Source organism: Acinonyx jubatus, chromosome A2, assembly GCF_027475565.1.
Source record: "Acinonyx jubatus isolate Ajub_Pintada_27869175 chromosome A2, VMU_Ajub_asm_v1.0, whole genome shotgun sequence".
Taxonomy (NCBI): domain Eukaryota; kingdom Metazoa; phylum Chordata; class Mammalia; order Carnivora; family Felidae; genus Acinonyx; species Acinonyx jubatus.
Window position 1 is genome coordinate 49,983,657 of NC_069383.1, and position 13,642 is coordinate 49,997,298.

At 40.4% G+C, this 13,642-nt stretch overlaps 1 protein-coding gene across 2 annotated transcripts in view; it reads left to right on the forward strand.

Moving 5' to 3' along the window:
- The window catches only part of SKAP2 (src kinase associated phosphoprotein 2), a 178,218-nt gene that overhangs the window by 157,737 nt on the left and 6,839 nt on the right, over positions 1–13,642 (forward strand). For both annotated transcript variants that reach the window (XM_027075151.2, XM_027075152.2), the window contains exon 11: positions 4,287–4,399. In XM_027075151.2, the coding sequence (XP_026930952.1) occupies positions 4,287–4,399 (113 nt within the window). The remainder of the gene's footprint in view (positions 1–4,286; positions 4,400–13,642) is intronic.

Below are 13,642 nucleotides of genomic sequence, written 5' to 3' on the forward strand. Positions count from 1 at the left end.
GTCAAAGATGTAACACTAGAAGTTTGTTTGCTGTGCAGGGCAGTGGGTTGACAAGGGTATTACTATCTTGCCGAGCATCACATGACGTGAACTTCTAACCTTACTCAAGAATGTTATATATTTTTCACATTGAGCGATTTTACTTAAAAAAGGAGAAAAAAATTCAGACTAAAGCGAAATACATAAACAACATAATCCTGTATTTCTTATAAGTTCTTTTATGTTCAAGCTTGCACATCTTGCATGTTTATATATACGTACAAAATGACTCCATTTGATTTTTTTCAAAAATGTTTAATGTTTATTTATTTCTGAGAGAGAGAGGGAGACAGAGCACAAGCAAAGGAGAAGCAGAGAGAGAGGGAGACACAGAATCAGAAGCAGGCTCCAGGCTCCGAGCTGTCAGCACAGAGCCCGAAGCGGGGCTCGAACTCACGAATGACGCAATCATGACCTGAGCCGAAGTCGGAGGCTTAACCAACAGGCGCCCCTGATTTTTTTGAACACTGTAGAATTTGCTTATCTTTCTGAAATCGTTTTTAAATGACTGCTCAAGAAGAGATTTTTCATTATCTTACATATTGTATGTTTCAGCCACTGCCATCGTATTTTTAAAATCCTTTTTTGTTCTTGTAAGTATCTCCAATGTTTAGCCTATTTTTCCTAATGATTCTGTTATTGCCCAATGATCTGTTTTTGAATGTTGGAAAAAGCAAGAACAAGTATATTGTTTGAATCCTTCAGAGGCTGGCTAATTTAGAATGGTTGTTTTTTTCTGTCTTTACCTTCTCTTTTTAACCATTCATGCCTCTCAGGACAGGAAACATAATGAGGTGAGGTTTTTTGTCATTTTGAAAACATAGATCATGATGCGGGAAGATTAATCCATGCAGTGATAACAACTAAAGAGACTTACTTGTATTCAGAATGTGGGATGATCTGTGGCATTACATTTTTGTTTTTTAAAAACGTATTTTACACGGATTATTTTTCGGTGTATAGGTGAACAGTGCTAACTCTTGTGAACTCACTGTGCTTTTGAGGCTAGACCCGTGCGTAATTTTTTGAGGATGGTTAGCCATACTTAAAATTTCAAAACTTAAAATAGTGAAAAGTAAACCAGAGAAGCTCACTGCTCTCAAAGGAATAAAGCAATTCCTAATTTTTATATCTGAAATTCATACCGGGGCACCTGGGTGGCTCAGTTGATTGAGTGCCCGACTTTGGCTCAGGTCATGATCTCACAGTTCACGGGTTCGAGCCCCGCGTCAGGCTCTGTGCTGACAGCTCAAAGCCCGGAGCCTGCTTCGGATTCTGTCTCCCTCTCTCTCTGCCCCTCCCCTACTCGCACTCTGTCTCTGTTTCTGTCTCTCAAAAGTAAATAAAACATTAAAAAAAATTTTTTTTAAATAAAATTCATACCAAGAATTTTAACGTTACTTTCCTGAGGAGACTAAACTAATAAATTTTTATCACCAGGCCTTCTCGTTAGTTGTGGTTCTTCTGCTTTATACCTACTATTGCATTCTGAAACAGATAGAATAGTAAATTGTATGTGTGTATAGCCATGTGACATAAACAACTTATTATTCTTTAACAGAGCTCACATATGGGACACAGAAATGAGGTTGGTCTTTGGGTAACATCATCATCAAGATTATCGAAAACACAGTAGAAAATGCATCTTTTTCCCAGTATTGCCAAGTAGCTAGCTCTGTTGCCTCTTTACAGCAGTGAGATTTAATGAAATGCTCATGATGCACATCTAGGGAGAAATGCATCTTGCACACGGTGGGGGTCTCCCTTCCCCTCATGTGCTCCTGTAACTCCCATTAGTGTTAATGGGAGTTTCACCAAGCGCGTCGAGGGGAAGAGAGACCCCAAAGTGATAAGGATTATGTGTTAGAAATCACCATATACTTTTCTTTGCCTTCTTTCTTCCCCCACCTCTTGAAAATCTATTGAATGAAAAACCGTCGTGAGAATATCTGAAAAAGGAGGAGCCGGCAGCAGGCTGGGCAGCTGGGGACGCGCTGGGACGCTCGAGCTCAGCCAAAACTTCCCTCGTTTTAGCCCAAGTTTTGTTTCTTTAACCTTTTTGGATCAAGCCTCAGGCTGAGCAACATTGGGAACACACAGGAGCCTGGGCCGGGGAAGCCAGCTATTTACATCCTCTTACCTCCTGGCCAGCGACTGTGGGGGAGGGCCTTGCATGTGAAATGATGTCATCCTCTCTTTGCTCTAATTCCTTGACTTTTAAACTGACACTGACGGACTGCTTGGGGCGCAACATTTGACCCATTTAGCAGTTGATTTAATCGGACTAGAATGTCTCAACTTCCAAATCTCTATTTGTCTAAATAAGTGGTTTTTAAAGGAAATCAGTCACTTTATTATTAAGTAATTCTTTCTAAAAGAAAAAATTGACAATGTTTGGAGTGATCTGTCCAGCCGGAGTGCCCTCTAGTGTCCATTCATGGAATTTACTTAATAAATTGCTTTGTGGGGGGAAATGTAATGAAGGGTAGCCACGAGCATTGTTAGTTCTTGGTTGGATCCCCGGGCTTGTATACATGCCTGCTGGTGTCGGTGACGAGTGCTCAAATGCTGGAGTGGAGAGGTCAGTACGGAGTCTGTCTCTCTCTGTTCCCCTCCCTTCCTCCCTCCTTCCTTTCACGCCTCCTCCCGTTTTCTCTCCCTCCCTTCCCCCTCCCACCCCCCCCCCCCGCCCCCGGGAATTTTTAGAAAACAGGAGAAAAAACTTGAATAGGATTTTGCAAGGTGGCATATTCTAGCCACTGTTTATTTTCTTCAAGCTTAATCGAGAAGTATCATCTTCCTAAATTGTCACACTCCACGCTCCTCAGATTTTCTCTTTGGCTCAAAAAAAAACGTTTCGAATATTAGAAGTTTGAAGACTTCTAACAAACTTAGCACTTTGTGTAAATCACAAACCACGCAATATAAGACGAATACCCAGAAGACCCGCTCACGTGAGGAGTTGTGTTGGAATTGCCAAGAAGCCTGCTGTTTGAGAGCCATATAACAAAACTAGGATGACAGGCCTGACGCAGCATGCGTCCCCACAGCTATCCCCTCAGAATTCAGAGCTGACATTCCAATGATGGAAGTTGTCAACACGTATACGTTCTGCCTGGTTAGTGAATACACGGACATCTTATTGATATCGCTTGCATTCTTTTTGCGTTAACTCATCAAAACTCAATTATCATGAAATTAAAAACAGGAAACAGTTCTCAGTGTAACAAAAGCATCCAGTGTATTTAACTCTGTGCTGTGTTTCAAGAGACCCACATTGTATAAGTGACAAAGCATTTATTACCCGGTTTATTGTGGTATTACAGAGCGGAGAGCGCTAAATAATCAATCAGTTAATGGTCTGTATGGCAGTTTGAGCACATCACATCCATTGTGCTTATGCCGTTAGAAGGATGAGCTGGTAACTGCAGTGTATGTTGCATGTTTATTCAGAGCGTAATGTCCTAAACTAGGGCTGACAGAAATCTTGAAAAATGCAGCTTCAGCTTTGACAATTTCAAAGTTGCTAAAATGTGTTAGAAATAACTTTTGGGAGAGGCTTTCGGTACAAAAGTCCCCAAAGATAAGAGCTGGAATTACCCTCTGTGTTATTTCCACTTTACCCTCTTCCTCTAACCAGCTGTAGGTTTTAGAATTTAAAAAAAAAAATCGTTGCCGAGTTTGAGTTATTTCTATGCCCTACTGACTCCTTTATTATTCTTTATTATTGTTTATGAAGTGTCCCCAAATTTTCTCTCCCTCCCTCCCTTTCTCTCTCTCTCTCTTTTTTTATTCTTTTGTAATTTTTAGAAATTCTGTAAGGTGGTTGTTTCACAGTGTGTTTATCACGTGTCATGGATACTTGCTCATCATGTGGTGTGGCTGATTCACCTTCAAAACATGTTGCGAGTGGGTTTAGGTCCATTGTAAAAAATAAATGGGAAGGAACTTTTAGGTGCTGGCTTGATGAGAGCACATGGCAATCACAGGCTCTGGATAAAACAAGAAAGGGGGAGAGAGAAAAGAGACGTTCAAAATGAGATCTTTTTTTAAAGAAGGTCTAATAATTATATAATTAGAAGAAGTGGGATTTGTATGTAAGGGTAATCAAATGTTCTTTGAATCAGGACGGAATTTTTTTAGATTGTTTTGGTGGTGAGAGGCCCTTTAGTCTCTATTGGTTCACGTTTAAGCAAGGACCCGTTACATGAAAGCTCTAACTCATGTTTTCTCTCTCTTCTTCCTAGGAGATAAAAGCACCGATTATGCTAATTTTTACCAGGGTTTGTGGGACTGCACAGGAGCTCTTTCTGATGAGTTGTCATTTAAACGTGGTGATGTGATTTACATTCTTAGCAAGGTAAGGAGACACCCCAGCTGACAACCGTAAAGGGTGAATACAAAGCTAGATTCTTCTGCATCTGGGTTTACAACACTGGGGAAAAATGCCAATTGGAATTCCTCTAGGTCCTTGTTAACAATTGGGAGTTCACAATAATTAATTATTTTGTCAAGTGAAATATAATCAAATTTTAAACACAATCAGATAACAGGATTCAACTTAGCAGTGTGTTTACCTATCACTTCAGCCTTTGGCTCACATCCATACCCTGCCTTCTCCAGAAACAATATACTTATGTGAAAGTTAACATTGTGAGGTATTAGGTTATTTATTATGTTTTTCTTTCCTCTTCCTTTTTATTCTTCTGTGTGCTTATTCTGATTTTGTCTGCCATTCACTACTGGAAACACTGTTTATAGTAGGACTTTTTCATCTTTATGTAAATACATTGGTGTTCCGACAATTTAAAAGCGATGTTTTTTTCTATTCAGATAGGTTTAGGTAATTTTTAACAATTTAACATAGTTGTATTTGTAAACGTAATGACAGAGTCTGTTGCTATGAACTCACCTCTCTCTCTCTCTCTCTCTCTCTACACACACACACACACACACACACATATATATATATATATAAAATCTCTCTCTCTGTTTCTCTCTCTGCCTCTTAAGATACTGGATGACTCAAATCAGTGTCTCTGCCTCTTAAGATACTGGATGACTCAAAATCTTTCTGTCCTTAGATCTAAAAGTCATGTTTCTTATAGTGGTGACGTGTGTGAGCTGCCTTAATTTTCATATTTAACTTTCCCTGCTGTAATATAGGGATTAAAAAACTTGCTCAGTCTACTTTATGAAGCTATTCTAGAAACAAATGATGTATGAAAACTAGTTAAATGTAAGTAGGGAGATGTTCTATAAATCATAAGTCTAGAAGTTTAATGTGGTTTCTTGATTAGAGAAATATTTTGTACTTTCCCGAAAGATAATATGGCTTGCTAGATACAGAAGAGATTTGGAAATAAGGTCGTTTATTGAATGTAACAAAAGATGGCTGGTGGATAAAATCATAACCTAGGAAATCATAGAACATTTGAATGAGGAATCTGCATGATGATCATCCACTTATTCTTGGTTTTACAGATAAGGGAACTTGGGTCGAGAAGGGGCCAGAACCAGGACTTAACCAGGCACCTTGACTCCCAGACCAAGGCTGTCTACTTTTCTCTCGTGCATCTTCCTTCCTTCTTTCCTCCCTCGTGTGTAATTTGAAACTGTCGTAAAGCATCCACAATGGGCGAGGGCCTGTGCTAAGCACCAGGAATCCAAAAGGAATACTACAGAAGCACTTGTAGGTCACTGGGGGAAGATATTTAACAAGTAAATATAAGCAGCCATGATCGTTGCTAGTTGAGGTGCCCAAAGCTAAGACTTCTCATCTTTCTTCGTCCTCTGTTCCTTAGTATGTTTGTTTTTTGTTTTTTAAAGAAATACAGGTTTAGTTCTTAGAAGCTATAACCAACTCTTGGATGAAGCATTACAAGATTATTGAGCATTTCATTGTTCTGAATTAAGATAACACTTTTTTTTTTTTGAGTTAATTACTTAACATAGAAACCGAAGTGATTCATTTCAGTTCAAGAAAGTCTCTTGGAATTATTCCCCAAACGTACTTAGCTCGCAGTTTCTTTCGCCAGCTGAGCTGCAGTTGCGTATAAAATAAAAGGTTGATTGGCTTCTACTTGGAATTCCAAATTATAGGGATAAACGGCATGGAGTCATTATATTATTATGGTAAAATACGAAACTTCTAAAAGCCATGTGGGTCTGCCCTTAAAGCCTTCTTTATGTCTCATGCTATCTTTGTGGCTGAAAACCTCAGAGTAGCGACCTCCGGGGCAGGCTGTCAAACGAGTAGCATTCCCATTGCCTCCGAAAATTACTTTCTGTTATTATGAAAGTAAAGGTAGCGCCATAGGTGTATGTCACACTTCTGGGATCCCAGGGAAGGCACTTTCTGTTCTCCCAAACCTGTTTTGTGGAGATTGTAATTTTATGTGTGAAGCCTGGTCATAGAGCTAAGGTTAGCGGTGGTCCGGCTCAAAGGAAGAGTATACCGCCATCTAAAATTTCTAAATGCTATTATTGGGCATGTGCCTACCAAAAATAATTCCTCTCTCAGCCCTTCACAAGGCGTGAAGTTCCATGGGCAGCATGATTTCACGAGAGGCCTCCTAGAGCTCATTTTGGTTTTGGAAAGAGGCTAGACATTGTTCGCCAGCGCATTATCGCTATTGGCGGAATGATTTAATGCCAGTATTTATCCCACTGTGGAGCTGGTAGAATCAACCAGGTAAATCTTGGTGAGGGTGAAAAGAAAGGACACTTAGCTCTCCCTGGATGGAATTTGGACAAATTTGGGGCCGTTAGTGGACATCTTGGCTATTGGTTTTCAAATTGCTTTGGGAGTCAGTATATGTTTGTGAAGACTTGCACTTAGCGATTTGGGGGGAACAGTTTCAAAGAGGAATCTTTGGAGACTCTAATAATTTTTTATTGGCTTGGTCTTCCAGTTTTTACCAAAACTTTGGCCAAAATAGACCATAAAGCAATATCATAAATTCATTTTCATGGGAATGACAGCAATTTGAGTGTTTAAGACTACTGTAAATTCAGGGGCGCCTGGGTGGCTCAGTCGGTTGAGCGTCTGACTTCGGCTCAGGTCATGATCTCAGTTTGTGAGTTTGAGCCCCATGTCGGGCTCTGTGCTGACAGCTCGGAGCCTGGAGCCTGCTTCGGATTCCGTGTCTCCCGCTCTCTCTGCCTCTCCCCCACTTGTGCTCTGTTTCTCTCTCTCTCTCTCTCTCTCTCAAAAATAAGTAAAATGTAGAAAAAAATTTTAAAAAAAGACTACTGTAAATTCAGAACTCAGGCTCTTAGAAGAGAGTGAAAAATTGCTCAAAAGGACTTGTTTCTAGATTAAGGTAGATCTGTATATTGTTATATATATATGATGAAGAATTCCTCAGAAGGACTTGTTTCTAGATCCAGGTGGAGAGAGAGATTTTTTTTAAAGTACACTTAGCATAGAAATCACCAGCATTGTTGTAGGTCTAGAAATGTGTTTCATGTTTCTCAGAGTTATATTAGGTTTTGTGGCTATAGAATGAAATTTTACCATTTTAATTTATTTTTTACACCATCTAGTGGCTCAGAATGAGTGGTGCAGGTAATTGCAGCTAATGTGCACAATCAAAATGATGTCATAAATTCAGCTTGAGATCTAGCTATGGATTATTACTTTCCTATGTCATGTCAATAAAGTATTAGCATTAATCATAAAATTTTTAATCATTCAGAATTGAATGTAAACATTGTATACATACCTTTTTAAGGAGTCTCAATGCAGTATTTGTAGAGGCATAAAAAAAATGTGTACCTTGTGAAGAAATTAATGCCACAATTTTTCTAATAAATAATGCCATTTGCAAGATTTGAAAGAAATACGCCTTGCTTTTCAAAATTAACTGATCTGTATTTCGCAATATTTAATTGTCACTGATCTGACTTACCTTCCAGAAGGTTGTCAGTTCTGAAAATACTCTTTAAAAAAAAAAAAAGGAAACACAAGACAGTTTAAGAAAAGATGCATTCTTAAATACAATTTGGATAAATCAAGGACTAAAAATGGTGTGCATTATAACGAAGAGTGTTTTAATTTTGTAAAGGTAATGACAGAAACAGACTGAACTGGTGTGACCATTGGGCGTCTTCGTTAAAATTCACTGTAGGAATATAGTTTCGTTTTAAAATTCAGTCTTCTTTCTCTGTTTTTGCAAGGAAGCCTTGATAGGGTGTCAGCTGTGCTCAGTCAGCCTGGGGGTGATTTATGTATTTCAGGCGTCTTTTTTGAGAGTTATACGAGTCCTTAGACTTAAATTTTTTTCTCTAGTGAAAATCAAGTGTTGCAATAAAGAAGGGTAAGCAGATCACCTGGCCTGCCCCCCCTTCCCTTTTTAACATTTTTCAATTAGCAGCTGTCATGCATGTGACCCCTGGCTGAGTTCGCCTCTCTTTCAAAGTGTCTGGCATTTTCTAAGTTTTAACCTTTGAAGCTCACTAATACTAAATTTAAGTACTGCTTACCTAAAAAGGAGAGCCAGTGACTTTTTGCTTATAGTTCTTTCCACGTAGGGTCACTGCTGTTGTTTGTGTATTAGAAGAAACCCCTGTTACGTACATCAGTAGTTCAGCAGAGATTTAGAAATCTTTTTATTCTCCCCTAAAAACAATGGGGCACATTTACAGGGACAGATGAAAATGGGGTTTGTAATTTTGTTGACCACTACGTTGCTAATGAATTAATTCTAAAACTCACGGCCCAATTTCTGATTCATTTGATGGGGGGGAAATCATATTTGAAGTAAAAAAAAAAAAAAAAATCTTTTTAGTTTTTTAAAAAAGGAATCAGGTTGTTTAAACTCATGCCAGATTCCATTACTAGGTTACATGTCACGTTTATTACCACCTTAAACAAGGACATAATATCCTAGTTAATAGTATTTACCCAGAACTATGTTTGCGAGATGTTAGGATTTTAATAGCAGGATCCAGGTTATATGGCTATAGGCGTATTCCCTTGCCCTGCATACCTCTTTGGTTATATGATTCTACTTGCTGTTCTGGATTTACATCGTCTATTAGTTTATCTTTCAATCTGTGCTCATCGGTAAATGGCTAACCACATTCCTATTCTTACTTTTAAAGCAATAAATTATTTTTAGAGACTTAACGACAGCAGAGCTATGCTTCGGCAGGAAAGAAGCACGCTACTTTGTCTGGTGTTAACAGAAAAACAAGGGGGTGAAGAGTCCTGGGATATTTTATCTAGTCTAGGACACATGTGACTTGAGCATTGCAGCGTCTTAAGAAATTTTGTATTAAGTGAAAAACAGGAAATGTAGGTTGACAGTGTTCCCTAATGTACAGTAAGGACGCTTTTTTTTTTTTTTCTTTTTTTAGTATATATTGGTTGGAGGGTCGAGCATTGTCTCCCATTATATCTGTGAGTTTTTTTCAGCGATTGGTGAATTGTGACTGTCACTGACCGTCTGCTTCTCATTGTAAAAACGTAAACATTCCATGACCAGGATTTTTCTGGCTTTCAAACCTACCGGAAAAAGGAAATAACATGAAAGGCCTCCCGAGCTCCGCTGGCAGAGTTACTTTTCAGGTGTCTTCACTTTCCCTCCGTGACCATCTGCCCCCGCGTGCCACAAATAGCATAACCAACTGCTGAAGAATAACTAGGACATCTCAATATAGGACATAACGTTGTTGATGCTCAGCTAGCTCCCAAAATGTGGTTATGTCTTCCAGCCTTTGGGAAAGGAGGAGGAGTAGCTGTATTGTGACCGTGTCTCTTTGGGTCTGGTGGCATTTAGTTTCCGTGGGGTCGATACGGGAGTGTTGCGGGTACACAGTGAGGCCAGGTAGACCTGCTCTGCTCACACCCGCCCCTCCCTCAGGAGACAGTCTGGTTCCACTCATGGGACTCCTCTCGTTATCTAGGTGGGGACAACACGTTCAAGTCCTTCCCTGTGTTCTCTGACCTCAAATGGAAGGAGCGTTTCAGGAAAATGTTGACAGATGAAAGCGGGAAGGTGATTCTGGAAAGTAGGTTGGGAGGCTCAGAATAAGCCGGGGGGGGGGTCAAGGAAAAACCGGCAGGCAGCGTCCGAGATGCAGGGTGGGCGGAAGTGGCAGGGGCTGCTATGGGCTGCAAGGCCTGTGTGGTTTAATCCTGCGCGGAATAAGCCAGGGTCTGTCAGAGGCAAAACAAAACGACTCGAAAGACAGCACCTTGTTGATAATTTTTTTTTTTTAAATCCTAAATTGAAAAGTCCATGATCTCTTAGGCGCTTCTTCTCCCCCACCCCCAAAACTCAGGAACCCCCTTAACATATATATAGCAGCATTCACTCCTCTGAGATGTTCCCCCCCTCATCCCTTTACAGGCCACATTCCCTTTGGAAGAGCAGGGTACAGAACCGCTCCTAATCGGATTGCCTTGGAGTGCACTCCAACACACTTTTTTCGTTGCTCTGGCATTTTCCTATACCCATTAGTGGGAAGGGAGAGGGAGGGAACAGCAACAACAAAAAGAATCTGTTGCGTACGCACAAGGACCCGTTCTAGGCACTCGGTATGCTGTCGCTCGTCTCATCATAAGATAACCCTATGGTGTTACGGTGTGTTAATTATCCAGAGTCGGAAACTGATGCCCAGCAAGGTTGTTATGTGAATCACCCAAGGACACCAACTAGAAAGTACCTTCTCCTGGAATCCGTGCAGGTCTGACCCTGGAGTTTTCTCTTTTTACACTGCTACATCTAAGTGGGGACTAGGAGTTTCCATTTCTCTCTCTCTCCACCCTGAACTCGTTGAGGCAGACACTGTGTCTTAAGTATTTTTATATCCCTGATACCTAATAGTATGGCAGACATATGTTTATTTGTGTTTGTGAAAATACAGGTAAAAATAGGAAATAATCCTGACCTTCTTAAGACAATTTAGAATGATAGAATCATAGAGTTAAGGAAACCTTAGTGCTAGTGCTTTGCTTTATAGGTGAGGAAATCTCAAGGCTCAGTGTAATTGGGGAAAATAAATAAAAGACCCAAGGAAGAAATGACTACCCCTGTGGAGACCTTAAAAGACTGGAGTTTGGGCACTTGAGCTAACAACACAGCCTGGAGCTTCTCAGCAGCCAGACTACAAAAGGGAGAGACAGGAGCTAATAACCCCTTTTAATCAAAAAGGAGGGATCTTGGCTTTTCCCAGATCTGGCTACTGAAAAAAAAAAAAAATCTCCACTAGAATTTCTAGAATCTGCACTGATTAGCTGACCTTAACAACTTTATATGACAAGTACAACAGTGACAGATAATACCCTCAACAAAAAATTTTAGAGTAAATATGACAACACATTTCATAAAGGCAGTTCTGTGAGGGTCCAAATGTGTCACCATTAGACTTCTTGATTTATGTTAAGTACTTAACTGGATTATTGTGGAGTCTCCGAGAGTGCCATAAATATAAACCCAAAAAATCATCGCTAAAAAACTTGGGGATGGCCCAGGGTTCCATACCTAATTAGTAAAAGAGCTAGGGGGTGAGACTCTGGAAATTCTGGGAAGATCGTCACAAGAATAATCAGGACGTAAAACCCAGATTTTCCTTTACACCTGCCACACTGTTTCTGCCTTTACAGGGTTCTGTCTTAACCTCTTCCATACATACAATACATTCAACTCAATTTGTTTCTTCATAGAACTGGAATTACCTGGTCCCAGTTCAGCAGGGGGACAGATCTCTTTCTTTCTACAGGTGGAATCTAAACTCTTTAGATAAGGTCTCCTGTACAGCTCATTGGAAAACGGGGTGGACAGCAGCCAGCCACAAGTAGGAACGACATACTTCAGACTGAGAAGCTGAATGCACTTCAGAACAAAAGTTTGTTTAGTCATTACTAAAATTCTTCAAGTATATCTAACATACACAAAGGAAGAGATAGACCTATTGGAAATCACACTTCTGAGGAAGATGTCTAGGATTGTCGACTGGTGCATCATCCAAAATGAGTGTGGCATCATCCAGTCCGTATTTATTGAACATCTTTTATACATTGTGGGGCAGACAGATCAAGTAAGATATTGCCGTGATCTCAGTGAGTCTGTACTTTATTTTAGTTGAAGGAACAGACCTAAAGTACATAAAATGAGGAATAAATGCTCAGCTTGGAATGAGAGACGTAAGCGTGGATTAAATAATTTGGAGAAAAAGTCACGACAGCTAGGTAACTTGAGTCGGGTGTTGGTTGCTGATTAGGATTTGGGTGAGGAAGGGGAGACGTTCCCTGGGGAGGAGAGCACCGCGTGCAGAAGCAGGAATGGGTGGAAGGTTGGACTGTGTGGACCGGAGCAGTGAGAGACTGTTGCCAGCAGGGCAGGAGGGAGCAGAGCTGAGGAGTTTGCAGTTACCGCACCGGGGAGCTGGTGTGAGTTCCCCAGCAGTTCTTGAAACTGACCAAGGCAGTTTCTGGGAAGAACAGAGAGGCAGAGTTGATGCAGTAACCCAGGGTGAGGTGATGAAGGTCTGAACCAGAGTGGCGACAGTTGGAATAGAGACAGGTGGGTAAGCTGGAGAACACTTAACAGAGTCTTGTACAGGTCGGTGAAATACACTGGGTACCGAGGCCACTTTCTACCGAATATGATTTGACCTTTTCTTTGCCTACCAGTATCTTTGACTCATCAGTCTGAATAGCAGTTTTTACTGTGTGGTATTGTGAATGTGGACTGTGTAGAAACTTGAATTAAATGAGTCTTGACTCTGGAATATAAACTAAAATTTGTTGTAAGAATTGAATTCCTACTATCAGCTCCTTTGCTTGTCCTGTATCTCTCCTGCTTTAAAAATGGAGTGCACAGTGCAGGGAGGAAAAAAAAATAGTAATTCTTCAAATTAGCGTAATTCAAAGTCACACCTGTGTAGTGAATTATAAAGTAATGAGGTTGATTTCCACAAGCCACTAAGAGACTTGGTGTCTTAAAGCAGGTTCACGGAGGGTGGTGTTCAGGCATCACGGAGGACCTTAGAGAGTGTTAGTGTCAGTTTCCTCATTTATCAGCTTAGGAGATGAAGATTCAAGGAGTTCACGTGTAGATAGTAATAGTGAAACACTGAGGTTGTCAGGTTCCTGTCGTGCACTTTAAGGGATGAAATGATGGATGTAGGAGAAATGAAAGGATTCTTACAAAGTTTCTAACTGGAGATAGTAAAAAGGAAAAGATCCAACAGGTACCCTTGAAGAAAGTAATTCTGTATTTTGCACGGGTATCTGGTTTTCATACTCCTACAATGTTTATGAAGAATCGAGACTATCACAGCGAACAGTTGGAAAACAGCAGTGAAGCCCACGGGCTCTGAAACCCGATGCATTTTACATTTGTGAATAAAATTAACTTCATTTCTCCACAAGGCTAGTATGTTTCGAAGCACAGATGTATGTTTGGGAGACAGGACACACGCACAGTCTTTCACCCATTGCATTCAAACAGATTGGTAACTAGTGTCTGGAAGGGGGAGTGCATCACAGAATCTTATTAGTGTCTCAAGTTTCTGTTCAGGTGACATTCTTTCACCTCATGGTTTGCAGAAAGCAGATGAACATACTTGAGAAATGAGAATCACGGTGCTG